Genomic DNA, 27638 nt, shown 5'->3' with positions numbered 1-27638 from the left:
ATTAACGCTATGCTTTACTTTGAAAGTCTTGACCGGAATTTTTTTCATCATCATCATCACTGCCGTCTTGCCCACTTGCGCTGCGCTCCAGTAGCTCCGCAGTCCGGACGCGCACGAAGCGCACCTGCGCTCTATTCTGCTTGGATTAGCGACGTGAGCGCGCCTGCGCACACACGCACACGCATGTCGTCAGAGTCGCCTAGGAGAAGTCACAGAGTCGCAGTTTATTTGCATCGCTTGTCACTTCTTGGTAGTTTTCCTATCGGCTTCCCAACACGCGCGTCGTGGAAGTAAAGTGCTGCTGGATGGGAAAAAGCACAATCGCTGACTTTGCAGGAGGCGCCCGATAAATGAAAGGATGGAGTTGTGGAGCAGCTGAGGGAAGAATGCGCTTTGTAAGGCAACTTTGCTTACTTTCCGAGCGGTGAAGACGCGTCGAACCATGGGTTGAAAGAGACACGGTGATCGCTGCGTGGGGATCTTCAGCGTGGGTGGGAGTTATGTAATGATTGACACTGCCTGACAATCAGTGGGAGATCAGAAATATAGTCCCTTTTTTTACCCTTTGTCTAGTTGTCAGCTGATGGATGGAATTTAAACTGGTAGATGTTTTTCATCTTGATATCACATCATTAATAGTTCACCAACCTATTTGAGTCAGTTTTGTCTAATGTTCATCATGACGGCCCAAAGTCTGAAAGAATTCCATGCTGATTTGGCAAAATGGCAGCTGACAATGAGACAATCGACAGTTTCTCCCGCTCGTTTTTCACCATTTTTCTCCACATGGCGACATCCCAAAGTGCTGTGAAGATGTTCTAGTGCTCATGCTCGCCCTCCCGTTTGACGACATGTAGTCAACCCGACAACCAACACCACTGTGACGTTTTTGTTTCTCCGCAAACGAAGCTAATAGTTCATCTCATCCAGAGTCTGCGTGGCTTCCTCCCTCCCCCCCACTCATCAGGGCTGGTGGGGGGGGCGGCTCTGGGCTTCCGCCATGGAGGCCAGCCCGGAAAGCCCCAACCGGGCGGTGGAGTACCTCCTGGAGCTCAACAACATCATTGAGAGCCAGGCCAAACTCCTGGAGACCCAACGGCGGCGCATCGAGGAGCTGCAAGGTCAGCTGGACCGGGTTAGCCAGGAGAACCAAGACCTGAGGCACGATCGCAGCCCTCGGACCCCTGGCTCGGACACCCCGGAGCAGAACCATGATCACGGCCAGCCTCTGTCGCTCCCTTCCCATCACGGCGGCGGCGGGGACGGAAGCGCGTCCTCACCTCAGACCAAAGGTGGATGCGCCATGGCGCCGGGACCTGCCAGGGACAGGACCCACACCAGGCTGACCCGAGGTCTCTCCTGTGGCTCGTCCACCACCGAGAGAGACCGTCTCGAACGCACCGACAGCACAGACACCAACACCAGCGCCACCATTCGCAGAAAGTAAGTTGACTCAACTCGAAAGATTCGTGTCAGGATACGTCTGTTTTATTCTTCAACTGTGTCATGACCCTTCAAAAGACCAACCGGTGTATATTTCTGTGGGAATCAGTGCAAATGTCACTTCATTCAGTACTCCCTTTGGGCCTGTATGTTGAAAGCTATCGTTCTGTTATGTGAATGGCAACAGGAGTTTAGTCGTGCTTTCCGACATAATGAGTCATGAATAGAAACTGGATCACAAAATGTCTCACAAAATCTTGCTACCGTTTATCATTTTGATGGCATAGCAACTTGAATATTGCAAACACACACACACAAACACGCACATACACACTTTTGTTCTGCATTAAGCTTTGTGAGTGGGCAGCAATTGGTGTAGAAAAAAGGGCAAACAGTGAAATGGAATGTGACAGTCTCCCATGATAGGACAATCATTTGTGGACGTGAGGTCCCAACGCTCTTCTCAGTCTCTGATTGGAATGCAACCCAATCTCCTGTCGAGCCGAGCTGTCTTCTTCCACTCCACGGGGGAGATTAGTCATTACACAGAAGCATATATTAGTTAGGTGGCTATTAAATACTGTGATGCATCGCCCCCTTTGCTAATTACTGTTGCTGCCCGTGGAGGAAGTTTCAGGCCCGGCTGGGAGAAGTTTCCACCTACCCGCCGCCCCTTGGGCTGAGCTGGGCCACAAAAGCCTTCTCACTGGCAACCGATTATAATATGAGTGTGTGTTGGAAATGAAGATGGAGAGAACAGGAAAAGGGTTGTGATCTTCCGTGGTGTGCGTAAAGGAGGAAAGGTGGAATGCACGCTGAGTTGCCATCTGCCAATAGGGCAAGGAGGGAGCCAATGAGGGCATGCAGCACGACGTTCTTCAAACTGCTTTGTTGAGCTTAAACTAAGGCACAATGGATCATTTTTAAGAGGAAGCAAAAGTACCTGCACTCTCCACCGAAATAAATGCAAAGAATCGTGTTTCAAAAGAAAAAAAAGAGTGTCTGAAGTAATAGCCAACACATGAAGAGGGGATTTGTGTTGGCATGGCTACTTTAGAGCGCCTCGTTGTTGCATCAGGGAAATCTTGCAAGGACCAGGTGGGATATATTCTTGTCACCAGAAGTTTTAAGAGGCTATATTCTCGTGGCTCCAACATGTAATGTGTAAGCATAGAAAAGATGCTAGATGAAATAGGTGTGCATGATTGAAGGGCATGGATTTTTTTTTTCATGATTTTGCAGTCTCATTCTATATTTTTGTCTTTTTGTTTTTAATCATTGAAATGTAGCATTTTGTTAACAACACTCCTCTGTGGTGCGACAATGTTTTTTTTTTTTAAACTGTACTAAAGGCAGAGCAAAAAGTCTTTGGTTTTCTTAATTCCGACCACAGGCAATGTAATGTAATGACAATCATTACTTCAAAATGGAGCCAGATTTTGCAGGCGTGATGGAAAAAAAAAAAAGTCATGGCTAAGATGTACATCCGAGGAGCCCTTTAGATTTTTGGGGTGTCAATTCCAAAGGTGGCACAAGTACGTTTGCTGGGCATGTTTATCCTACATAGACGTAAAAAATATGTTTAAAAAAAAAAAAAAAGAAGCCATTTGTTGCAGTCCCTCAAAAATGAATTTGTGTGAAATATCAATTCTTTTACTTGCCAGATGGCATCTTTTCCATTGATCGTGAACTTGCAGCTTTAATGATTTTTATCCCTCGTGACGGAATGCTCATGTCTGCCTTTTTGTTCTTGGCACCTCGTATGACCCAGAATTCATCATAGTGTATCGCCTTTTGCTTTGTTTGTGTGTGTGTGTGTGTGTTTTCGTGCAGCAGCTGCACTTTGCCAAATAAAGTGGTTCCTTTGCATTGCCATGTCCCAGCGGCTGTGTTTTAAACAGCTGTCCTTAGCCTGCCTTCTTGTCGTCATCCTGCTAAAAGCGCTGTGAACAATGCAAGGCCTAGAGCTGACGCGATCTCCTAAAGCACCTCTGCCAAGATGCAGTGAGGTGGAGTTTTTTTTCTTCTTCTGGTTAATTTTAGGAGAGGTCACATGGGTGCATTTCAGATGAGACAGTCAAAGTGTCTCTTTATATAATACGCTACTATGAGCCCAAATGTGTTGAAAGGGGAGGAAGACACACACCGAGTGCATGAGAGAGTAATTAGTGCAAGCTCAGTATAATGACTGCTGGCCCAAGGGTGAACGTTACAACGGCACTGTTGAGTGGTGTGGAAAGAAACTTCACCGGGATGGTATAGTAGGTCAAGAGGACATTTTGAGCAGCAAATTTAGTTTCTGTCCATTTGGGTTTTAGTCTAATCAACTCCTTGTAAATTCGACTCTTGAGTCTTTAGGAATCAATCCCTCCTGAGTTCTCGCATATTTATTTGCAGCTGCCAATCATATTGCGTGTCGTGCCAAGTATACTGTTTGCTGCGGAATGTTTCAACTCCTCTGAGCTCATTAGTACGGCACTAAAAATAGTTGTTGAGGTTAAGATTGTCATTCTGCATCTTGTTTGTGAACCACTTGCGTTCAATGTGTTGATTAGAGGGTTAAAGTTAATTCGCATTAGCATTTCTTTCGGCTGTTTTAAGTACAGCGACTTGCTTTATACAACACTTTTCAAAACCAGAATGTATTCTGTTTTTTGAAAGCCATTTTAACACACACACAAAAACCCAAATAGAAGTAAGCCAAATTGAGTGAAAAAGCTGGCTGCAAAAGGGGCCGAGCCATCGCTGGATTATGTTTGACTGTTTTTACCCTGGATGCCCTTCCTGATACAAGCCACTCATTTAGATCCGGGCTTTGGACTAGCCATAGCATATTTTAGTGTGTAGCCTTAGTACTGAACTGATTATTATAATACCACCTGGGATGTCCATTACCAGACACAATGTCGTCTAGTTTTTAATCTTGCAGTCATACGAGACGTCCTCTTGTTCTGAGGACACGCATCGGGGTCAGTTGCAGGACTCAGTAGTGCTGCTAGAGAGCGTAAAGCTGTTATATAAGACCCCCCAAAAAAAAAAAAAAAAAAAAAAAAGGACTTGCACGTTCACAAAGGCTTCTTCTTCACGGATGGAACGCTTCAAGCCAAACGGGCCTGCGAAGGTGCTCAGCGTTCTCGATACGAAGGTTAATTGCGGGAACGTGGTGTACAACAAAAGGGCTTTTATTTCACAAGGAGCTCGATTTGCTAAATTTAAAAGTCTCGCTCTCACACATACATACGTACTCATGCGTGTGCATATAGTCGCCCCCTTGCTGTTCCCGCTCGCCGCATGCTGCAGCTATGAGTCAGACAAGCTGCACTTTTCTACTCTTCTCCCCGCTTTTGGTTTTCCCCTTCGCCTGCCCGCGTACTTATGATCATAAGCGGATTGATCGAGGTTGCCGGGCTTTCAAATGATACAGCCGCTTGGATTCAAGAAGACGAGTGGCCCCGGCCAACGTGGCTCATATATTCTCGTAGTGCACCCCAGCCACCAGAAGTTTTTTTGCCTTGCTGTATTTCAGGGCAGCAGATTGACAGTGTTGATTTGCAGCTTGAGTCAAAATGTTGCAATGCTGCAAAGTGAGATGTCTCAAATTGAAATTGTGTGCGCGCGTGCATGCGCGTGGGAGGCAACGTGAACGTGGGCAACGTTTCTATGCCTTCTCCTTGGGATTTTGGAGCAGGAGGGGCTTTGTGGTGCACTCATTTCACATCCTGGTATGAATGCTTGGGTCCATTAAAACTTTGAGTCACTTCAAGGTAATCATTTGTAACACTCCAGAACAACAACTACAACTAGTTGGGACCAATTGGGGAATTTCAAATTAAATTTACAAGCCTGGGTTAAAGTCTGAAGTAAATGTTGGGAATTCAAATTAGGGTTCTAAATTAGGTTGAAAGTTCCAAATTTGGGGGTTTAGTTAAAAATATGATTTAGCTATTTTTAGAGCTTTGCGTCGAGGTTGGGATTTCAAGATAGCCTTTTAAAGTAGAGTTTGATGCAAAGATTAGGACTACAAGTTAGGGTTATGGTTTTAGGCCTGGGTTTCAAATAAGGGCTTCTTGGCAGAGTTTGAATTTCAAGTTCAGGTTAGTGTGTCAAAACAGGCTTGCGTTCCAGATTTGCCATCTCCAGCAAATTGTTGAATTGGCAAGTACTGAAGTGAATTTTTGCATTCCTTTTTGATTGGAGGTGATATGTCCTTGGACCAACGCTCACTGCTGCAAGGAAAATAGATATTGCAGTTGCTATGGAAACGGTGAACATGTATTTAGGATATTCAGCTGCCTTCACCTGACTTGATAAGCAATCCAGATCTCATTTCACTAGTTTTGGATCCGCCTCTTAACTTCTTTTGCTGAAATGGATTGAAGGAGTTTTAATAGTCAATGCCACAAGAATTATACTGTATCTTAACATCCATTGTTGTTGCAGCCCTTTAGGTTCAGGCCACTGGAGGGAACCTCATTGCTTTGTTGCAATACACCAGAGAGGTCTGTGAGCTCAAGTGCCAGGATGAATCAGCCATTTTGAATCCACACAATAGCGGACTGCAAAACAAACAGTCCTATTTTTGAACGATTTATGAATTTGTGAAAGTGCAGGTCTTTACCATTATTATCACTGTGGAAAGACTGGAGTGTATTGGCTATAATGAGAAGATGGGGATCATTTATGTACTGGAGCAACAAGCGCATTCTTCTGGGGCTCTGTCAATAAACATTGCCTTTACTTGAAGGATTGCCTGCAATATTTTTTTAATAATAACTCAAAATAGCTAAGCTGTTTATGAAACCAAGGTAGCATTAAATAAAAGCTAAACTGGACTTTTTTTTAACAATTTGGTAAAATTACATGAGAATGGTTTCCATTAACTGTATACACATGTTGTGGAGTGTAATAGTACAACTAACATGGCGACATAGGTAGAAAATGTGCTGCACAGGATTTCGATTGTACATTTGAATGGCAACTGTGTCTGAGCATCGGCTGCGCACGTGTGTGACAAATGAGCGGTTTGGCTTAGTTATTATTAGGCCGGAGGCTGGCCAGCATGAGCATCTATAGCAACTGTGAATCTCATCATAGTCGCTTTAAATTCTGCGCTCCTTCACCAGCCATGACTATTCAGTGATCATTTGCTCAAGGAGCACATCACTTAGGTTGCGGGATGTTTGTCAAACAGTCACGTGCACGTTCTATGGAGCAAAATAGGGAGACTGGTTACCGTGGGAACGCCGTGAGCTCTTCTATGAACAACTCTGTGGGCGAGGGAGAGAGAGAGATGGAGAATAGAGAGAGTGGGAGCAAGAGCGCGGCAAAAGCAGGATTGAATGACAAGACGAGGCGACGCACAAATGATATATGTGATGCCATGCAGGTGCATCGGAAAGTTGTGATGCGTTCTGGCTATACTTGGTTATTTTCTTGGCTTCTGTCACTTTCACGTAGGGTGTCCATTCACACGGGCGCACAGGTGCCCACTACAGTCAGTCAAAGTATTGCCCCTCCTTCTCCGAGGTTTGGCCTGGCACGCATTGCCGTACGCCCCCGCAGGCAGGCCACACTGTTGCCAAGCAGCAGGAAACTCAAGAGTACTGTGGAAAGTGGCTGTGTATTGCTTGGGTCTGAAGCTGGCGGAAGGGGAGGGTTTGTGCATAACCCCCCCCCCCCCCCCCCCCCCCCCCCCCTTTAACTTTAGGGCACGATGGAGCGTGTGTGGTAATCAAGCGTCTTTGTTTGTCAGCAAGAGTTAGGCGGGTCACGCGCTGGAGGTAGATGACGCAGTGCACACCCACTCGCTTTCACAGACAAAATAGTGAAAGCATCATTTGAAGTGACTCGCATTAAGGCAAAGATTGCATGGCGACATGATAGCTGATGCAAGTCAAAGTGAAGTCTATACATAGCCTCACTCAACTCCGCGCCGATCGACACCCCCACGCCAATTACACTTGCAGAGACACTGGGCGGGCGGCAAGCGTACGCACGCGCATCCTGGGGCCTTGCGCGTTCATGTTGCGGGCGGCGTTCCCGCTTCTTCTGATGGCTTTCACCCTTGCCCAGTTGCCCTCCTCCGTGTTTGACCCCGCTCACTCTCGTGGAGCTCGCTCTCCTCCCACTCTTGCAGCTGCCTGACATGCTTGGAGAAAACACATGCACTAGGTGTGGGGGGAGTAAAAAAAGTTGCATAAGGAGACCACAAAAATATGTTCATGGAAAATCTCGTCCTGTCAAATATAACATAAAAGGTACCATGCTAGTCAAATTCCTTCCGTCACTGCGTTTTATATGTTAAGTGCCGATGTTAGAAGTGTTCGATGACAAATTGGAAGTCAAAGCAGTAGAAATTGAGGTGGTGAATGCTAAAAATACTATACAAGTTGTGTTTCCAACTATATGTAGCACGTTGTATATGACATTCTCACTTAAATCTGCTTTTCTTAATCCTTGTTTTTAAATTCTTAATCCTTGAGCCAATTTGAACACAGCATGTCACAGTTTTTATGAAGACCCTTGGCAGTTGTTTTAATTTGTGGTAAAATGCAGTTCGTCTCCTTAGGCACTGAAAAAATCAAGCACAAGTGTCCATAAAGCACAAATCGGCTTCTACGGGCGCAATGCACGGAGGAGGCAATTTAAGCGAAGATGTTCTACAGTAGCTGCTGGGGAAATACAAATATGTGTGCAAGAGCGACTCGAGCTTACATAACAGCTCCTCCACAAGCAATATTGAGCACATCCACCAGTTCATCAGCTACGCAGATCATATCTTACAACTTCAGCCTTATAATCTGTGTGATCTGCATTGTTTCGCTCTATAAAAAGAACTTCCTTCGGCAATCACATTTTGATTTGAATTTCATATCTTTGTCATCTGCCTACATGACTACACGCTGTAATGGCGTCACGCTACTTCTTGTCATCATGCTAATTAAATATTGTTACAATGATTGTGATGAGCGGAATGACTGGTTTTGATATTATCAGGCAATTTAGTGTAAAATGAAGCAGTTGCTGTTCAGTATCAGGAGCAAGCTGGAGTGTATCGGAGCTGACTAAGAGGTGAACGCTTGACCTCTTATGTCAATCAAATATTGTGGTCAGGCTTGTTGTTACCCAAGACGCATTGAGCTGCAGTGCTACTTCTATGAAATTTTGATTCATTCCAAGCAATACTAGGTTTAGAGGTAGGAAGATAGATGAAAGTATGTGTTGCAGTGATAAGAGAGGGTGACGCACTTTGTGGACTGAATGATGATCGTCATGTAAAACAAGCCACTCAACTCGGGAAATGTGATGAATCATTCTCACTCACGGTAAAATTTTTTAGAATTACATCTGTAAATGAATAGGGTTTTTGCCATCCTTCATCAATCTTTGTTTTGTAGGTGTTATAAAAGCAAAAGTAAGATCATCTTTTCTTTGTGACCAATAATAGGCTTTTATTTTTGTATTTTATTTTATTTTATTTAAGATGACTCACAATAGTTGAACTTATTGGTCTTTTCATAGTATGGTGTTGAATTATTTTCTAGCCTTAAAGAAAATAAACTACAATGACACTCAATGCAACTGTCTGACAATCAAGGACAAACTGGGGGCCAAAATTTGAAAAAAAAATCATTGCTTTGCGTTTCTATGCTCAAATGATGGGGACAGCATGTCCTTGACAGCATCTGTCCGCAGCGAGAGCCCGGTATTTACATGGTAATCTCCACCGCTGCGCTCTCGTTAAGACTCTCATTAGGACTTTGGCGAAGGCGTGCGAGGGCGTGCACACATAGCGAGTGTTGTTTTGGTCACGGTTCGTTCAAGGTTGCAAAAAACGTTCCCCAGACGCTTGCAAAGAGATTTTATGGTCGCAAACACTTTTTACAATTGCCATCAAATTTCGTGTGTTCAAAATTTCCGCGCTAAAGTGTATTTTCACAACTATATTTATGTTGCTGGTTGAGGGCCAACCTCCAATTTTGTAAATTTATTTTTAATCCCGATAAATGACATAAATTTAAAATTATAATAAGTTAATGATTCCCCATGGATTTGAAATTTCCCAGAATTTTTCAAAGTCAAAAACAGCTTCCCGAAAATCCGGTGAGTTACAAAATTTAAAAGTGTTCTACTTCAAGCTGCAGATAAAAATTGATAAATGACAACTCATGAAACCCATCACACTTGTCTTTAATCATGTCATTGTTGTGACGCTTTTTCAAATTCATACAAAGCTCCGAAATAAAACCATTTATTTTGCTGTCTGCTATTGTGTGAAAGCAAAAAGGACATCCTGGCACTTCCGATTGCAAATCCCTCATGACAACATATTGAGGCCTACTTTTACATTTTTCTCTGAGAAACAATGACTCAATTTTGAATAATAATTGCCAATAATTCAAATTCTCATGTGAGTCAATTTGAGTTTCAAAATCAAATTCAGCCGTGTACATCTTTATCCAATTGTATGGAAAATAACCTATATAACTAACAATTTTCAAATAATAATAATAAATAAATATATATATTTTTGTTCGTGGGTCTAATCAGCCCTTGTCAGGTCCAGTGTAATTTATTTTGCGTGTTTGAGTTCCTCAAACAGTCCTAAAAGATTTCGGCGGCCTTTTGCTCTATTTATTGCAATATTTTATTATTATTATTATTTTTTTATCTGTGTTTATCCGCAGAGTGCAAATGGACCCATTCATTGTGCGCAGGCCATTGTCTGCTTCTCTCACTTCACCTCTTTGTCGCTGCTTCGGTCGTTGCTGATCTTTTCGTGTGTCTCTGCTTTTTCTGTGTGTATGCGCTTCATCTCCGCTCGTGGCTGTCAGTGTGCGACCATCGTCCATCTCAGGGCAGCAGCCCACCTCAGCTCCCAGCACTCCCACTACTACGGCGGGCAACTCTGCCCTCGCCACTCTCTTCCCCAGCAGTCTGAGCGTTCACAGCTTCGTCAGTCTCCATCAGTACTGCTGCTCCTCAGCTCAGCCGAGCATGCAGCGGCAGGACAGGTAAGGAGGCTCCTCAAGACCAAAACAAGTCACCTGCCAACAAGCTCCCTTGCAGAAATGGCATTCATAAACAGGACTTAAGAGTGCCCCCGTCTTAAGAGATTTTTGGGTAGTTACTTGACTTGCATTCAGGTAATGAACCTGAATTACTAAGATTCTGAATCTGAATTTTATTACTGTCAAAGTATTCACTGTACAGCTTTCAGCTTAAAAGAATTACCATCAGGCTTCAAATACTATTCAACATTTGGCTACAAATAGGATAGACGAAATTTGTAACTTATGCGTCACAGCATCCAACGACACCCAATCATTTCTTTTTTTTTTTTTTCTTAATAAATATTGCTTTGGTCTGGCCTCTCCTACTTTAGTGACTCGAAGGTGACTATTTGCAGCTTCACTTGTAACCAAGTGTTGAATTTCAAGCTGAGCGTTGAATTAGAAGCGGAATACATTCAACACTGAATGTTGAATTTTTGAAATTGAAATGTCTGCATTCACTCTTTTGATGGTAAGAAAATTCAGGGTTAGTAATTCAGATTCAGAATATGAAGGCACGTACATACTTCCTTAGTTAGTTTATTTAATGATTTTGACTGTCTCCTTCGGAATATTGTGGACAGAGATTTTTGGAGTGACTCATTCATAAAGTCCCATCACTTGGTATAACCTTGGCAAAAAAGCCAAAGAAAAATCTCAAGTCCCTACAGAGGCATTTACATTGGAGATTCCACTGTAGTGTACATAAGTGGCCTAAATTCAAAATGTTGCCCCCATCTTGTCACCATTTCTTGCTTCTACCACTCTCTGCTTTGTTTGTGCTTGTCTGACGCTTGTCTTCACTCTCTTCTTTCCTGTGATTTGTCTGCCTCCCCTTGTCCTCCTTTCCTTCCATCTCTCCCCTTCCAGAGTGGAGGGGGAGGATGAGGGCGCCCACCAGTTCTGCTGTTCAGCTTCAGGCTGCAGCAGCCCCTCGTCTCGATGAGCTGAGCCGACGTGTCGCTGACCGAGTATTAGACGCGGATACCATGAAATACCAGAGCGCATGGAACCAATCGCTTACCGTTGATCAGCATTCCGTTGGTTTCTACTTAAGACTTATCTTACTGTATTTAGTGGTACCTTCACTTATGAGTTGTGATGGCCGCGTACCGATATCAGGTATCGTATCAGGCCGATACCGGCAACATTTCAAGCCATTTCCCTACACACAGTAATAACATTTGCTCCGAATAACCAACAAACATTGTATATTATGTGTTGTGCTTTGTTATTCTTGTTCGGTGATGTTTGTCAGCACTTGGCCAACCAGCTTAACTCATTCACTACCATTGACGAGAATAGACGTCAAACATCACTTTGTACTGGCAGTGAATGAGTTAATGGTAATTCTAACCAACTCGCGTCGTCCTTCCACTGCAAGGGAACCAATGTGAATCGATGGTGACACTAGGGGTATGAAACACACTGTTTAGCTTTTAGAAAACCTGTTTTGGAATTTTTCAGAATTTTTTCAATTCATAAAAAGTGACGAAATATTGCTTTTTTTTCTTCTTTCCTATTATGCCAGGATTTCCTTTCAGAAACGTCTCCATCTTTTAATGTACATAGATTGGTTTGCGACAAAGAAATGGTTTTAGTGGCCTTGGCTAGTGTTATAGCCTTTATCAAATTTGCATATTGTAGAAGTACTAATCTGCTCCAATCATACTGCTCCAACACGTCAACCTCACTTGTGTTTTCTTGGATTTTGAATTCAATAAACAAAATCGGATTCTTTTCAGTACCTATGATTAGAATAAATAATGTAGGAGGAAAAAAAGCATACAAAACATAACGGATTGTTTCAGTGTTCCTAGTGGTGGGATGTTGCTAGGTTTGTTGCTGCCATCTCGTGTTGGAGTGTCTTCAGTCACATTTTTGCTCACAACGCAAAGCCAAAACAATCTTTGACCAAAGGTGGCTCGTATCTTGAAAACTTTTAAGTCAAGGTTTCATTCTTTGTCAAAGAATCTTGAGGATTTCCTTTTTTGTGCTTCTTGCTTCTGCATTTTTTTGCCCCCTTTTTCCCCATTAACATCTCAAGTTGTCAGAAGACATCACCGTCGTCCGTCATTGCGCTCATTTCATTTGAGTCTGGATGTGCTCACTTGTCACTATTTGTTAGCGAGCTATCGGCAGTGATGTAATGCTCCCAAATTCCTCATTAAGTGTGTGCAATTTGTTGAACATGCTTTCCGTTGGAACATCTCTGTGTCTGTGCTCTGGTTCTCAAATATTTTTAGGATTGTTATTTTCATTCTGAACGAAATAAAGGTGTGTTCTCCATGAAAGTGCTCCATTCCTTTGTCCTTTTGCTAGGTTGGAAGGTTCATCAGTGGTTGGCTTTAAGCAAAACTGCCACAGTGCATTTCAACAGCCGTTAGTTCTATGGAGATTTTCGTTCTTTGCAGTCCCTAAAAGTGGGCGTACATGCTAAAGTATCGCACAGAAAGGGTCACTCGTGCTGCTGTTTTCAACCCAAAAAACCCAAAAACCTAGATCTTCATTTTAGATTCAACAAATGCTTGTTACTTTAACCTCAACAAACCAGATGACAAACCAGCTTAACTGCCCATGAGCTCGTGTCGCCCATTTTTGGCCAATCTTGAAAAACAAGTAAATCTAGCCATCACTGTAGTTGTAGTGGTTAGGGTTAAGGAAAAAAAAAAAAGAAAATTTAATATTTGTAAGTGGTTTGGCATCTGAATGAATGAATTAATTAATTTTAGAGTGTAGACTTTTAAGTTTTAACTGAAGTCAAGTGAAAACTTCCACCCCAAAAAAAAATCACCTGGTTTCTGGTGTTGGTTACGATGTTCGAAAGACGAGCTAATGGGCATTTTGAAATCAATTTGAGGAAACAGCAGGTGGCAGTGTGGCATCTGTGTGGGAGGGCAAATAAAACACAGTCTTGCAGGGAACATTTTTTGATTCTGCTTCCGCTAAAATGGTTTTCTTCACTGCCGCGTTTTTGGCACAAGCATTTGTACTTGTCTAAAATATTTTGTTTCTTAAATATTTCTGGTTTTACTTTAATGCCGGGTATGAATTATGAAATGCTTGTAATTCCACCATATATATTCATAGTGTGAGTACTTGTCAGGCAATGCTCTAGTTGTCATGTCCCTATACGGCTGATGTAACCTTTAAATGCTTAATCTGTCTCCAGTTGAAGCGTCACGTTATAAGGTTGTTGGCCCTAGCAACAGTAACTACGAGGCATCTATTAACAGGTAAATTGTCTTTGTTAAGACTTCTTTCAGTCATCATGGTACAACGCATCCACGCAGCCTTGATTATTTCCACCCGAATCACCACGTATTCAATTGCACACTGAAATTAATCATCCCTGTTCGCACATAATGTTCATGACATACTTGGAGACCTTGAATAGAAGCGTGGTGTGATTTCAAATTCATAAAACGTCAAGCTTTACTCACCACACCCACAATTGTGCTTATTTATTTCCCTGTTGTTTTGTTTCCCTGCCCATGTCATTAAGTCAGTGCAGGGAGGGTGGAGGCGAGGATAGTTTTTGGCTCTGAAAAACAAAACCTAGAAGAATGCGGCCTGTGCAGCTTTGCAAGGTGAGCAAATGTGCGTGTGTGCATGCGTGTGTGATCAAATGAAAGAAAAGAAGGTGTGTTTGATAAATTCTTCACCAGTCAGTATAAGAACGTTCGCTGTTCGTCTCAGCATGGTAAGAACTTTTCTTTTCTCTAGTTTTGTGACAGGGTCCAAGAAGTGTCACATAAGTGTGACAGACTGATATGTTTTGAAAAGTCCTGTTCATGCTGCATGTTGCGGAATCCATCTTTAAAGACCTTCCACGTATGGTGGTAATACTGCTGGATGTTAAATTAAGTCATACGCTGGCTAGTATTTAAGACTTAATGAATTGTGTGCATATCGTACAGATGGCATGCTTGCTGCGGAACAAATTCCATAATCGCAATTTCACAACACATGAGTAAAACCAAAAATCTAATCAGATTGAAATTAGAGTCTGATTTGCAATGCGCCTGCGCCTGACCGCTCGTGGCAGAGTGAAACAAAGCTAAATGAGAGCAAATACTGTACGAATGTGGTTAATGAACATAATGTACAGTGGAATGTGAAATAGTTGCATAGCATTATCAAGCTTGCCTTCTCTGATGAAAATCTGTTTGAACTGGTTTTGAAATCATTCCACAGTGCCCACAGCTCAGGCCTACTCAAAATGTGGCTTTTGGTTAGATACACGTGATGACCCAGATAAAGCGCTCCATGAAAGTCTGATTTTATTCGATTATATTTTTGCCCCACCAATGTGCTTTGTCTTCACATTGGACAGGCTATGAATTTCTATTGCTCAGTTAAGTCTTTGTCTGTGGACACGTGTGTTGTGTGTAGTTTAGGGATGTCAAGTATTCAACAATGAGTGATTGTGGTGGGTGACGGATGCTGCAACCCTGTCAAAGACTTCATTGTTTTCATTCAGTGTGACCACAAAAGAATGCTGTCGAACTTTGGTTTCATGAAACAAAGGACATTCATTTACTGTATGTCTGCTCCCGGTCTGGGATATTGCAGAGTGCTACAAATGCTGACTTTTGACGCCAAAACAAATGGAGATGAAGTGATTAGAACCTTGTTGAACCAAATGCCGCTCTGTCATAAGCACACAGTCAGCATATCAATTTTTAATGATGTTTCTTGGAGCGTCTTGTCAATTGTTTATGTATTGATTTCAACAAAGATATGAATGAATAAATAAATAAATAAATAAATAAATAAATAAATAAATAAATAAATAAATAAATAAATAAATAAATAAATAAACAAACTGAATTTACACACATTGAAATGTGCAGTACGCACTGGCCAAACCCTTTGCTACAGTTCGGCAACCCCAGTTAAAAACCTCTGATCTGATGAGATACAAAAAAATTCCCCTATGGGGCTTGTTTGGTGAAGGAAGTTGCAATAAAGAAAACATTAGAAAGTTAACAATCCATTTACATGCACAATCACACCTCTTGGGCAATTTTGAGCACAGCTGTGAAATTCATTTTAGTGCAAGGGACACATTCACCACGAATGGACCAATTTGTTTGTTTATGGCCTAATACGATATAAATAATAACAATAACAAACTTTCCTGAATCGTGTTTGTTATAGTCCAAGTCGCTGCTCCAATTAAATGGTTGGATTACAATGAAACTCGTGAATGAGCCTCTTGAGAAAATCTCCCGCCGGAACTCTTAACAGGACCACTGAGAGTCTTTTGCATAAATGATGAAGTGCAGATGCCTGCTGTAATACGGCTGGCCACCTTCATGTTTTATGCAGCCAACTTCCTCCTCTTCTGATAATGTACTTTCACTACTTTCAGCAATTAATTTATTCACAGAGGTAGGTAGCCATAAATTGTACTCAAGTCAACATAGTGTTACTTTCGAATGATATGATTCAAAGTAAAAAGTACTCTTCTCAATCAGTGAAAAAAATAAACAGACCTACTGAGTAATGGATAACTTGTGATTTATTTTTCAATCAAAGCATGACAGAAATAAATGACAAAATTAAAAATGGCAACGTGTAAATTCAGAAGCTGGCCAACCATATCACATTAACTAAAACAATAATAAATCGCATCTTTATAGCAGAAATTAAGGCAAATTCTGCCACAGGAAATTGTCTTAATTTTCTATTTATGAAACAGCACAAAAGGCTCACCAGAAAGAGAATATTACACAGCCATTTTTATTTGGGGGGGGGATGTCTAACAAAGTAAAAGTCAAAGAAAGTTGATAAATGTATCTGTCAAGGTGAAATGTTTCTATTTCTGCATCATTTCTGTGTCCTCTCACCTGACCCTACGAGGGATGGGCATTTTTTTTGTCCACATAGGTGGATATTCCACCATAGTTTCAGCAAAGCGCCTGAAGCCCAAGTAAAAGGTCAGTTTGAGGTTGCGCCCACTAGGTTTCTCAAGAATTGAATCACATAAGACGGGGTCCAGAGATGTCACTTTTTTTTCCCCACAAACATTTAATTTCTATAGGCTACTCCTGTCAGCACACTGACAGTTTGAACAAATATGACAAGGTGTTTTTCTCCAAAGGATTGTCATTCTGTCTCTCAAAGCTCGTACGTTTCATATTCCCACTCCCATTTTGACGTGACAGCTGAAGCATTCTGCACAAAAAAAAACCCAAAAAAACAATTCAGATGCATGTTTATACAAGCAGGCATGTTTCTCCCCAAGTGTCACATGACTCAGCCGATGGAAAATACCATCTGCCAAATGCCTATTTTCTATTTCACGCTCGAGACCAAAAAAACCCCACAAATGAATTTTTTTTTATTGTTAAATTCATTCGGACAGAGGTATGGATGAGTGGTTTTCAAAGTCTTCTTTAGACTACCATTCACAACCTGTAGCACATCTTTCAACACCCACTTCAATTGTGATTATGGTCAATACATTGCCATGGCAACAACATTTTCATCTGAACAACTGCCTTGCCACCCACAAAAGGTCCAACGGCAACCGAGCAATTCCCCCTCCCTCTTCTGACTTTTTTTCTATTTAAGGAGCCAAGGAGGAGGAAATACAAATACCAAAAGAGACGAAATGTCACATTTATTGACTGTAAAACATACACCATGAATTCATTAGACTCAAATAACAGCTTCAACATAATTCGTATGGCAAACTATCTTGTAATCTGCGTGGCTTGTAATATATTATACACTAGATATACATAGACATCATATAGCCTGTTCATGATTGTGGCAATATTGGTGAACCAACCAGGACAAATCCTAGGCGTCGTTAGCTTTTGTGCAAAATTAGAATTATGTCTCCAAATGGTAATTGAGTTGGGTAGATGTTAAGGAATAAAATGATGCAAGCTTTATGTGAATCTGGGCAAAAAAGTTTCAAATGTAAATTTGAGGCTTTGAAAACTTTATTAAATCAAAATTCCTTAGTTATCATACCTTTTGACTTTATGTATAATTTGTATAGAAAGGACACACTCTTGGAATTCTTATGACACATTTTATTTGATAATTTTTCTTTTTATGAAATACATTTTATGGACTATATATACAGCAACATGACATATGGTGGAAATATTCTGAGTTGTACGAGCGTCCAGTTTCCACTTATTCCAATTCACTAGGACGCCATCTGCAGGGAAAATGACTTCATTCATTAAAATTGTATTAAAGCAGCGCTAGGGAACTTGTCTAGCTTCATAAAATATTTTCATAACTTTTGAAACATCTACTTACAACTAGTTGAATGGGTTTATGCTTATGTTAAAATATAAATAAATACAAATACAAAATTATTTAAAAAGAGAAGTACATAAAAAAAAGAAATATTCCACTTTATGTAAGCATCTTGTATAATATACAAGTTAGTCATGAATTGATCTACTGAAATCAACATACGTTTTCCAGGAAAAAATTATTGAGATCCACATGTATTTAACAATTATGATTACACACTCCTAGTTCTATCGTACAAACACAATAAGCTAAATATGTGAGTTGTTTCCTCTTATGCAGACGTACGAGTCAACGTAATAGTGCAAGCTATTTCTTCTCTAGTGTGGAAGTGGAGTCGCAGTGTCCGGGGGAGACGGGCACCCGCAAAGACAGCACTTTCAGCCAGACGCCTTACCTGCGTGACCCTGAGCGCTACGGTGACAGCAACAGCAGCGTGACCACCACCCCGAGCTCCAGGGGCCCCTCATGCGTGGCTGCTTCCAGTTCAGCCAGTTTGGCTTGGGTGCTGCGGACGCGCCACCAACCTGCAAGCCTAGCCCTTCGCAAGCAGGAAGAGGAAGAGAACAAGAGATGCAAGGCTCTCTCAGACAGTTATGAACTCTCAACAGATCTGCAGGATAAGAAGGTAACAAAGACAGCAATTGTTTTTAAAAAAAGTACTAGAGGTATCGACACTCTGAACCCAGAGGACTCAAAGAGTGAAGACTCTACTAGTGTTGGTCTGACAAAATATTCTAATTCCAGTAACAAAAGTATTTCTTCAGTGTTACATTACAAGACAATGCATAATCATTTCTTCCCAATCTCCCCAGGTGGAAATGCTGGAGAGAAAGTACGGGGGCTCGTTTGTGAGTCGGAGGGCAGCTAGGACCATTCAGACGGCCTTCAGACAATATCGCATGAACAAGAACTTTGAGCGCCTCCGAAGCTCTGCTTCAGAGAGTCGCATGACACGTCGCATCATTCTGTCCAACATGAGGCTTCAGTATTCTTTTGATGAGCGGCAGCCTCAGCAGCAGGCCCAGACGCAGACCAACTTCACCCACAGTGTGGCCATAGGTCCTCCTCATTCTCCCGACACCAATCGCCAGGGAGACTACACCCACTTAGAGGACTCCTTCTGCAAACAGGTCTCCTGGGTTTTTTTTTCCTACCATTTGGCCCTCAAAGTCATCTGCTTCTTTTCATTTGTTTACATTTGTCTCACGAGGGACCTAAAGAAAGTCAGATTAGACAAAGAAATAAACAGAAAGCATCTTGGCAAAGGTTTTCTATGACTACAATTTCAGTGGTTGTTTGAAAGTGTTACAAATAAACCGCTGTCTCTGTTTGTGTTCTGTCCAGGTTAAGTCCTTAGCTGACTCGATAGACGATGCCCTGACCTGCCGAACAAGTCGCAATGATTCCCAAGAAGGCAGCAGGGAGGGTGGTGGTCTCAGTGAAGATTTTGGGGAATGTATGTGGAGTAGCAGCAGCAATCCCTCCTCCCGACGTGGTCTGGGCGAAAGAGCCAGAGGAGTGGGAGGAGGACACAGCATGCACGGAGACAGTACGGCCACCTCGTACAGCGACGTTACCCTTTACATGGATGACGGCATACCGTCTTCCCCACTCTCCCCCGACCGGGCGCCCAGCAGTACTGACACGGAGTACTGGGGCCCCGGTGGCGGTGTCGGGGTGCGTGAGGACAGCAGAGACACAGAGGGAGGAGGTAGCAGTAACAGTCGTCGCAGTACACCGTGCACAGAGTGTAGGAACTATCGTCTGAGGGGCGCACACCTCCCTCTCCTCACCATTGAGCCACCGAGCGACAGCTCAGTGGACATGAGCGATCGCTCCGACCGGGGCTCTCTAACCAGACAGCTGGTGTACGAGCAGGAGCCTGGGGTGGGGGCCGGTTCTCCTCAGGGAACCCTCAAACACTCCCCCGGCACAGGCGCCCGCTCGGCATCCACAACGGCCGCCCAGGGTCAGATCCGAGCGCCGGGCAGAGCTATTCCGACACACATCCCTCACCAGGTGGCCTCGCACCACCACCATCACCACCATCACCACCATCCCATCCACCACCATCAATACCCTGACACGCCCTCGTCCTCTTCATCTCCCCAACAGCCCCCCGCTACCCCTCTGTCCTCCTCCTCCTCCACAGCGCTGCCCTCCGGAGGGCTGGAGCAACCGTGTTGCTCGGACGGAGACAACGACTCGCTCAACTCCACCACCAACTCCAATGAGACAGTCAACTGCAGCTCCGGTTCCTCGTCTCAGGACAGTCTCCGGGAACCCTTGCCCCCTCTGGGCAAGCAGACTTATCAAAGGGAAAGCCGTAATAGCTGGGACTCTCCGCCCTTCAACAGCGATGTGGTCCAGAGACGCCAGTACCGCATTGGTCTCAACCTCTTCAACAAGTAAAACGTTTGGGTTGAAAACATCCAGGCTGTCCACAGTCCTTCACTCATGTTTCTTTCAATGACAGGAAACCAGAGAAAGGAATCCAGTACCTGATCGAGAGAGGCTTTGTGTCAGACACTCCGGTTGGGATTGCTCGGTTCATCCTTGAGAGGAAAGGTCTGAGCAGGCAGATGATTGGGGAGTTCCTGGGAAACCGGCAGAAGCAATTCAACAAAGATGTTTTAGAGTGGGTATAAGAAGGAAGCTCTACTTTTTTGATCCGAGCCAACACGCCAACATCGAAACGTCTATCGTGTCAATTTTCAGCTGTGTGGTTGATGAGATGGACTTCTCTGGAATGGACCTGGATGACGCGCTGAGGAAGTTCCAGGCTCAAATTAAAGTTCAGGGAGAAGCGCAAAAAGTGGAACGGCTAATTGAGGCCTTTAGGTTTGTGTGTGTGTTGGAGATTCCAACCGCTAGAGGTTAGCAGATTTTCTGAGTCACTGAACTACGCTGACCCTGTTTCATGTCTCCCATGCAGTCAGAGATACTGCGTATGCAATCCGGTTCTGATTCGGCAGTTCCAGAACCCTGACACCATCTTCATCTTGGCCTTTGCTATAATCCTTCTCAACACGGACATGTACAGTCCCAATGTCAAAGCGGAGAGGAAGATGAAGCTGGAGGATTTCATCAAGAATTTAAGAGGTGTCAGATATTTAGGCCGATGGATGGATGGATGGATGGATGGATGGATGGATGGATGGATGGATGGATGGATGGATGGATGGATGGACGGACGGACGGACGGACGGACGGACGGATGGACGGATGTCAATTTAATTGACTTTGTAGTATTTCATCTTATGCGTGACAATCTGAGCAGATATTTAATGAAGCAATCCCTCCCTTTTATTTCCCCAAGGCGTAGATAATGGTCAGGATATTCCCAGGGACCTTCTTGTTGGGATCTACCAGCGGATACAGAAATGGGAGTTGCGGACCAATGATGACCATGTGTCTCAAGTACAGGCAGTGGAAAGAGTCCTTGTGGGCAAAAAGCCTGTAAGAGCTACTTTTCAATTCATGATGGTTTTCAGGACAAAAACCTTGCTCTAATATAACTCTTGTACTTGTTTTGTTAGGTGTTATCCCTTCCCCATCGTAGGTTGGTGTGTTGCTGCCAGCTGTACGAGGTGCCCGACACCAACAGACCTCAGAGAACGGGCGTACATCAACGCGAGGTCTTTCTCTTTAATGACCTTTTGGTGGTAAGGTGCTCCGTTCATTTTTTTTACCGCGTATTCTTTACGGGCTCATGTGGAAAATATTATTCAGTAGTTAACTCACAGCAGCTCTGTGTCAACTCAAATGGCTTATTAAAGCTCAGATGACTGATGAAAGAAAGTAAAAGTGCTATTGTAGTAGTGATTATTATTCTTGTTCCTGGTATTCAAAGTTTAAATGCCTGTTTAATTAGGCCTTATTAAAAGGAGCTACATATTTTGTGCTACAACTGAAAGCCTCTTTTATGAAGACTTGTTCCTTAAAACTTGATTATTTTTAATTTTATTTTATTTTCAAGGCCTCATGGAAATTCTCTCCATTTTTTGCATTAGGTAACCAAAATCTTTCAGAAGAAAAAAACGTCAGTGACATACAGTTTTCGACAATCTTTTCCCCTGGTTGAGATGCAAGTTCACCTGTTCCAGAATTCTTGTAAATAACTTTTTATTCCATTTACACATTTCAACCATCATTATGTCATTCAAATACTTTGATTCTTATTGTCCTTCTGCTTCCAGATTATCCTCATGGTATTCGCCTGACATCCGCAGTCTTGGGTGGGGAAAGAAAAGTTCTCATCATCTTTATGGCTCCGAGTCAGCAAGACCGCACCCGCTTTGTGAGTGACCTCAGGGAGAGTGTCGCAGAAGTGCAGGAGATGGAGAAATACAGAGTTGAATGTAAGTGCGCCGTCTACTGGATACTGTTGTGAATTACACGCGTGTGTCCCATATACATTCCCTTGCCCTGTTTACAGCGGAGTTGGAGAAGCAGAAAGGTGTCATGCGGCCCAGTTTGCTGACAGGAGGTGTGGTAGGAGGTGGAGCTGGTGTGAAGAGTGACATTGTGAATGGTACCATGGGAAGGACCAGTTTTGATGACAACTGCTCCATTGGCGAAGGTCTCAAACGCACCGCTCTCAGCTCATCTCTCAGGGACTTATCTGATATAGGTGAGGAGAGGAGCTCTGTGGAGAATATTCTACACCGCGTTGGCTTCTGCTTTGATTTTATTCTCTACTTCTGTTGACCTTTCCACCATGTTCTTGTACATACCTCCGGGTGGCAGAAATTCTGATTGAAACCCGGTTCCTTTCTTGGAACATTCGTGCAATCAAAACAGTGATCTTTCAAATGATCTCAGGATATGTCCCCAAACACAACAACTTTTTGTCATCATTCTCAGTTCAGGTCGGCAATAGTTACTCTTCTTCTGCCACCTGGACGTATGTCCCGGCGCCTATTCTTTACAAACATTATAAAAAGGTCTATCAGAACATACTTTTTCTTGGTGTGCATAGCAACGTTGAAATCTTGCTCTCTTTGTAAACTTTACTCTGCCTTTTGGGGTGCAGGGAAGCGTGGCCGAAGGAACAGTGTTGGTTCTCTGGACAGTACAATGGAAGTAAGTCTCAAAGACTATATGAAGAGTTCAAATGCAATAGCTGGCATCTCCATTTTTTATGAGATGAGTAAAATGAGTTTTCGGAATTTCAGGTTACAGGTTGTTTTTATTCATGAGATTAAAAGTTGATCTTGAGATGCTAATTTGACCCCGAAAAAATCTCAAAACGAGATGACTAAAAAAATGGTTCAAAACGGATTATTTTGACATAACTGAAAGTTAGTAACTATTATGCGTCATTAAAAACAATATATGTATAGTTTTACGTGAGTGTACTACAACTACGACTAAACTTCACCTCAACAATCAGGACTTGGCTCTGGGAGTGTTGACAATGGGATCATTGGCAGCCGGTACATTAGCTATGAGCTAACGAGAAGTAAGAGATGCAGACATGACCTGATGGACGGACGAGACGTTCACAATGACATGAACACATAATTGCTGTAAAAGGCATATGGCACTTCAGTTTCTGCAATAAAATCTTTAGAGTGTTACAAAGGCAGAACTACGCTGCCATCAAGGGCAATCTGCTACTAGGCTTGCTTCTATTTTTGGATAAATGGTGCTTGTCAGCTTTTGCATTTAAAGTCTTCAATTGTAGACTTTCAATAACAGACCTGCATCTGTCCTCTTCCCTAAAACTGAGTGTTGCTTGTGAGTGTACATCCACTGTGTGTCTGTCCTGTACCCTTTTACACCCTTTACTTGGATGTCAAAGCACGCCTTTCAAATGTTCCTTATGTATGTGGGCAAATATGAAAGAAATAACGTTGGATGACCAAAGATGCTGTGTCAGCAAACTTTAACTGTCTTATATCCAGCTATTTGTATTACTTTCCACTGTGACCTCATTTCATTTCATCTCCTTTCATCGACATTGCTTGCATTTTCTCTTCTACCTTTTCAAGAGTGTAAAAAATTTGGAACGTGCTTAAGAGCTTCCCAGGATGTTTGTGGAGCAAGATGACGCTCTTTTCCTTTCAGGGTTCCATCATTAGCAGTCCGCAGCCTCACCAGCGCTACCCAGTGGCAGGCGTAGTTCCCGGCTGCTACGCAACAGAAGACTTCCGGCCTCATCGCCCCATCCTGAGCCCCGGGACGGGGATGGGGGGTGGGCCGGGGCAGCAACATACCACTGTTGGGACAGGAGTCGGTGGTGTCCCCAGCAGTGTCGAGAGAGCGGGAGCGACGAGCTGCCCTGGGGGGAGCGGCAACAACAACGGCTCCTTCCTGGGCTCACTATTCGGCAGCAAACGCGCCAAACCGCCGGGGCCCCTCATTCCACCGGGGCCACCCTACCCCGCGCCTGTCGCCCCGCCGACGACGGGAGGGCCCCCTCCTCACTCCCCTTCATCCCTGTGCCAGCCGCTGGATGGGGGGCCTTCCAAGATCCAGGCGCTACACGCACAGTACTGTCACGCGGCTATTGTGCAGCCCCCGCCACCTTACTACCATCACCATCGCTACCACAGCCAAAATGTCACTCCTCCTTCGCAAGGGCCGCCCCCTCATACTATCCAGAGAGGCCCGCAACCCTGTCGTACACCCTTTTGCCCCCCGCACGTCCCGCACCCGCAGCTGGCCCATCTCTCCCAGCTCTCACAACATGGGCTTCCGGGTCGCTACACCAACATGGTTGTGGGACGTCCGCCGCCCCTTTCTCCTCTCTCCCAGCATTCACCGAACCCACAGTTCGCCCTGTACCACATTCAGCCTACACACTCTATCAGGGGGTGCGCCGCCGGCCCTGTTACCAAACCACCCCTAACCTTGTCTCTCTCGCACCCGCACCCCCACGCACACTCCCAAACCCACCCCGGGCACGTGCACACACCGCACCCGGGCAGCCACTCCAGCCATCAAACACACTTCATCTTCGGCACCCTCCCCCACAATCTGCCGTCCGCTACCGTCAACGCGCATCACGCAGCAGCCTCCGCCGGCCCGTATCCGCCCCAGTACCCTCCTCTCTCTTCCATCCCCCCTCCCCCACCACACTCCCCTTTACCCCCCCCTTCGTCCCCCCTTACCCCTCTTACACCTCTCTCCCCTCTCCCCCCCCAACACCCCGGGCAGCCTCAGCCAGGGCCGCAGGTGACAGGGGCTGGGGCGACAGGTACGGTGGGCAGCTCCAAATCCAAGCCTATCAACCGGATAAGCACCGTAGTGTGAGCAGGGTGTGGGCCGCCCGGGGTCATAGGTCGGACGAGAGGGCGGAGGAGGCGGGCAGGGCGAGGGCCAGGGCCAGATCTGCCAGGACCGAGAGCAACAGCGGCAACGCAGCTGACAAGAAGAAACGCAGTTTGCTCCGCCTCTGTTACTTTCACCTCCGCTTTCCGCATATGTAGATCGCAAGTGTGAACAACGCACATGAACACACAATATTTAAAGAAGTCTATAGCCATATAGTTAAAGATTCATATTTCTATATATTGTTACTGCATAGGTTTGAATGAAGTTGTCTGAATTCTCCCGTGTGCCCAAGTCAGAAAAGGCACCCTGCTGGATGTGTGCTTCTCTCGTCCACTCAAATTAGTCATTTACGTGCTCTCATGCCATCCTTTAAAGTCTTGAGAGGCATTTAATTCCTGAGTCTAAAAACAAGGCCTTCATTTGCATTATAAGGACAATTGTTCAAAAGTCCTAACATTTTTTTAACATATGCTGAGTAGGATTTTGTGACATGCGGTGAGGTTCATGAGGTCCTGACTCCTCTAAAAATATCCATGCTTTTACAAGCAGCTCCAGATTTTGATGCAGTCACACATGGTGCGCTAGAAGTCTGGACGGGACGGGAGAATGCGTGTCGGTACAGGCGCACAAGCCAAGCGTGTAAAAAAAGAAAGACTTGCATATAAATGGGAGAATAGCCCTTTTTGGTGTTTATATGTATGAAAAATGACAACCATACTGTACATTCACCTTTTACTTTAAATGCAAACACCTAATGTACAGTTCAGATAAGTAACACTCAAAATAGCAAAAAAAAATTGCAATAATTCCCTTGACTTCATGATGTCTCCATCCACTGCAGGATTTGCTTGACAGTATCTTTTTTTTTTCTCCTCAATGATGACCTCAAACATGTTACCGTCGTCAAACCTTTTAATAGCAGACGTTGAATTTCACTTGAGCGTCTTTTACATGTCGACAGGAGCTTCGTAATGCATTTCTCAAGGACTTTAGAAATTTATGATACAATCAACAATCTATTGTGAATGTTTCTGAAGCTTCTTGCTGTTTTATCAATATTAGATCTGCTATGTGTATAATGAATATTGTCTGTTTGATCAGTATGTAAATGTATCGACAGATGTTAAGCTTCAAAGTACATATAGACGCCCTTCGCTTTGATTTAAAGTCATTGACGTCGTTTTCCTACCATCTTGAGTGATTGTTGATTGGACTGACAATCATTTTGTTTTGCTTGATGGGAGGGAAAAACTTTTTTGTTGGAAGAAGTCTAAGTGTGGTTGTGGAGGTTCATATTTTCAAAATCATACGATCCATCAGTGGGTGTTTCGATGTTTTAATTAAGTGAGCTTTTTACAAGAGATTTTTTGTGGTTTTTCCACATGTGATGTCTTAAGTCACAAGTGACCATCTTATTCTCCCACCCCTCCAGACACTTTTGTAGAACTCTCTTGCCACATTTCCTGATGCAGTGGCATCCCCATGAGGGCTTTGTATTCTTAAAAAAAAAGAATAATTAAGGATTGAGAATGTAAAACAGCATCCTTTGTTATTATGTGGCCTCCTGCAATATTTTGAATTGTGAGTACTGACAGTTACCTACAGTGCCAGCAAGAGAACATTTATTCTCAGATTTGTTTTGGGAGGGGGGAGGGGGAGTGAGGACAAAATGATGTCAATGTTTAGAATGAAGCTGTACTGAATGACAACTTGGATTAAATGTGAATCCACACAAAAGGGTATGAAGAAGGTTTCGAGAAAGTCAAGAATGTGAGATGAAGGTTTTCTATTTATGTGTTGCCAAGCCCTTTTATTTTTTGACTCTTCTTGCATGGATATATCTGCACTTATTGAATATGTAAATGTAAATAATATGCTTAAAGCTTCTCATGGGACAAAGCGCTCCCAGTCTGTATTCAGGTGTGTGCATGTGAGTGCCATGATGTATGTACATAGCAACGACAAACAGGGACAGAAAATGTTGTGAAAAAATATATTTATTTCTTATCATTTGTGACTGAAGACGAAAGATGGAATCAAGAGGAATATAATACAGCCTGACGGTTATGTCAGTGCACCTATGGATATTATTTTGAATCATTTAATTTCTGTTGTGCTTGTATTAAATGTACTGAAAGAGTAGAGATTTGATATGTGAATATTTATTGCTTCAGAACAATTAAAGTGTCCTTGCAGTGATGTGGTTGTCATGTTTTATTCATTTCATATTCAAACAGCGACTGTAGTAGTTTAGTAGTAGTTTAGCGTTAAGATAAAAGCATACAATTCCTATCACTGATGATTTTTTTTTTCTCATAGAGACTTTCGGGTCAGCAGCACACAGCATTTTTTAATTTATAATATTGTGCAGCCCTAATACATAAAGTAAAAGTTAAATCACATTGCACCGCTAAATGAAATATTAAAACAACTCGGTCAATTAATTTATATGGTCTATCAACATGCACTATGAAGTTTACAGTGACAAGCTCACAAAATACAGCATACGAAATGTAAAGTACAAGAACACACACTTATACATCATTCTGTTGATAGGTGGAAAGAAATGATCTT

At 43.3% G+C, this 27638-nt stretch overlaps 1 protein-coding gene across 1 annotated transcript; it reads left to right on the top strand.

Moving 5' to 3' along the window:
- Window positions 1-74: 74 nt before the first annotated feature.
- iqsec2b (IQ motif and Sec7 domain ArfGEF 2b) lies at window positions 75-27263 on the top strand. The gene is made up of 15 exons (XM_088369354.1): window positions 75-395; window positions 931-1443; window positions 18105-18408; window positions 18596-18913; window positions 19128-20191; window positions 20260-20421; window positions 20502-20624; window positions 20719-20885; window positions 21103-21242; window positions 21323-21448; window positions 21797-21896; window positions 21983-22144; window positions 22222-22416; window positions 22819-22868; window positions 23856-27263. The coding sequence occupies exons 2-15, from the start codon at window positions 1001-1003 to the stop codon at window positions 25041-25043; spliced, it is 4542 nt and encodes a 1513-aa protein (XP_088225480.1). The 5' UTR covers window positions 75-395; window positions 931-1000; the 3' UTR covers window positions 25044-27263.
- Window positions 27264-27638: the final 375 nt, after the last annotated feature.

The sequence above is a fragment of the Syngnathus floridae genome, chromosome 2 (genome assembly GCF_059516105.1).
Source record: "Syngnathus floridae isolate MCC-2025c chromosome 2, RoL_Sflo_1.0, whole genome shotgun sequence".
Lineage (NCBI taxonomy): Eukaryota > Metazoa > Chordata > Actinopteri > Syngnathiformes > Syngnathidae > Syngnathus > Syngnathus floridae.
This window is presented reverse-complemented; position numbering and strand designations above follow the sequence as displayed.

Coding starts and splice junctions, on each gene's coding strand:
- iqsec2b (XM_088369354.1), top strand. CDS start 1,001: ATGGAGGCCAGCCCGGAAAGCCCCAACCGGGCGGTGGAGTACCTCCTG. Junction 21,243..21,322: donor TCCTTGTGGGCAAAAAGCCT/GTAAGAGCTACT, acceptor TTGTTTTGTTAG/GTGTTATCCCTTCCCCATCG. Junction 22,869..23,855: donor CTCTGGACAGTACAATGGAA/GTAAGTCTCAAA, acceptor TTTTCCTTTCAG/GGTTCCATCATTAGCAGTCC.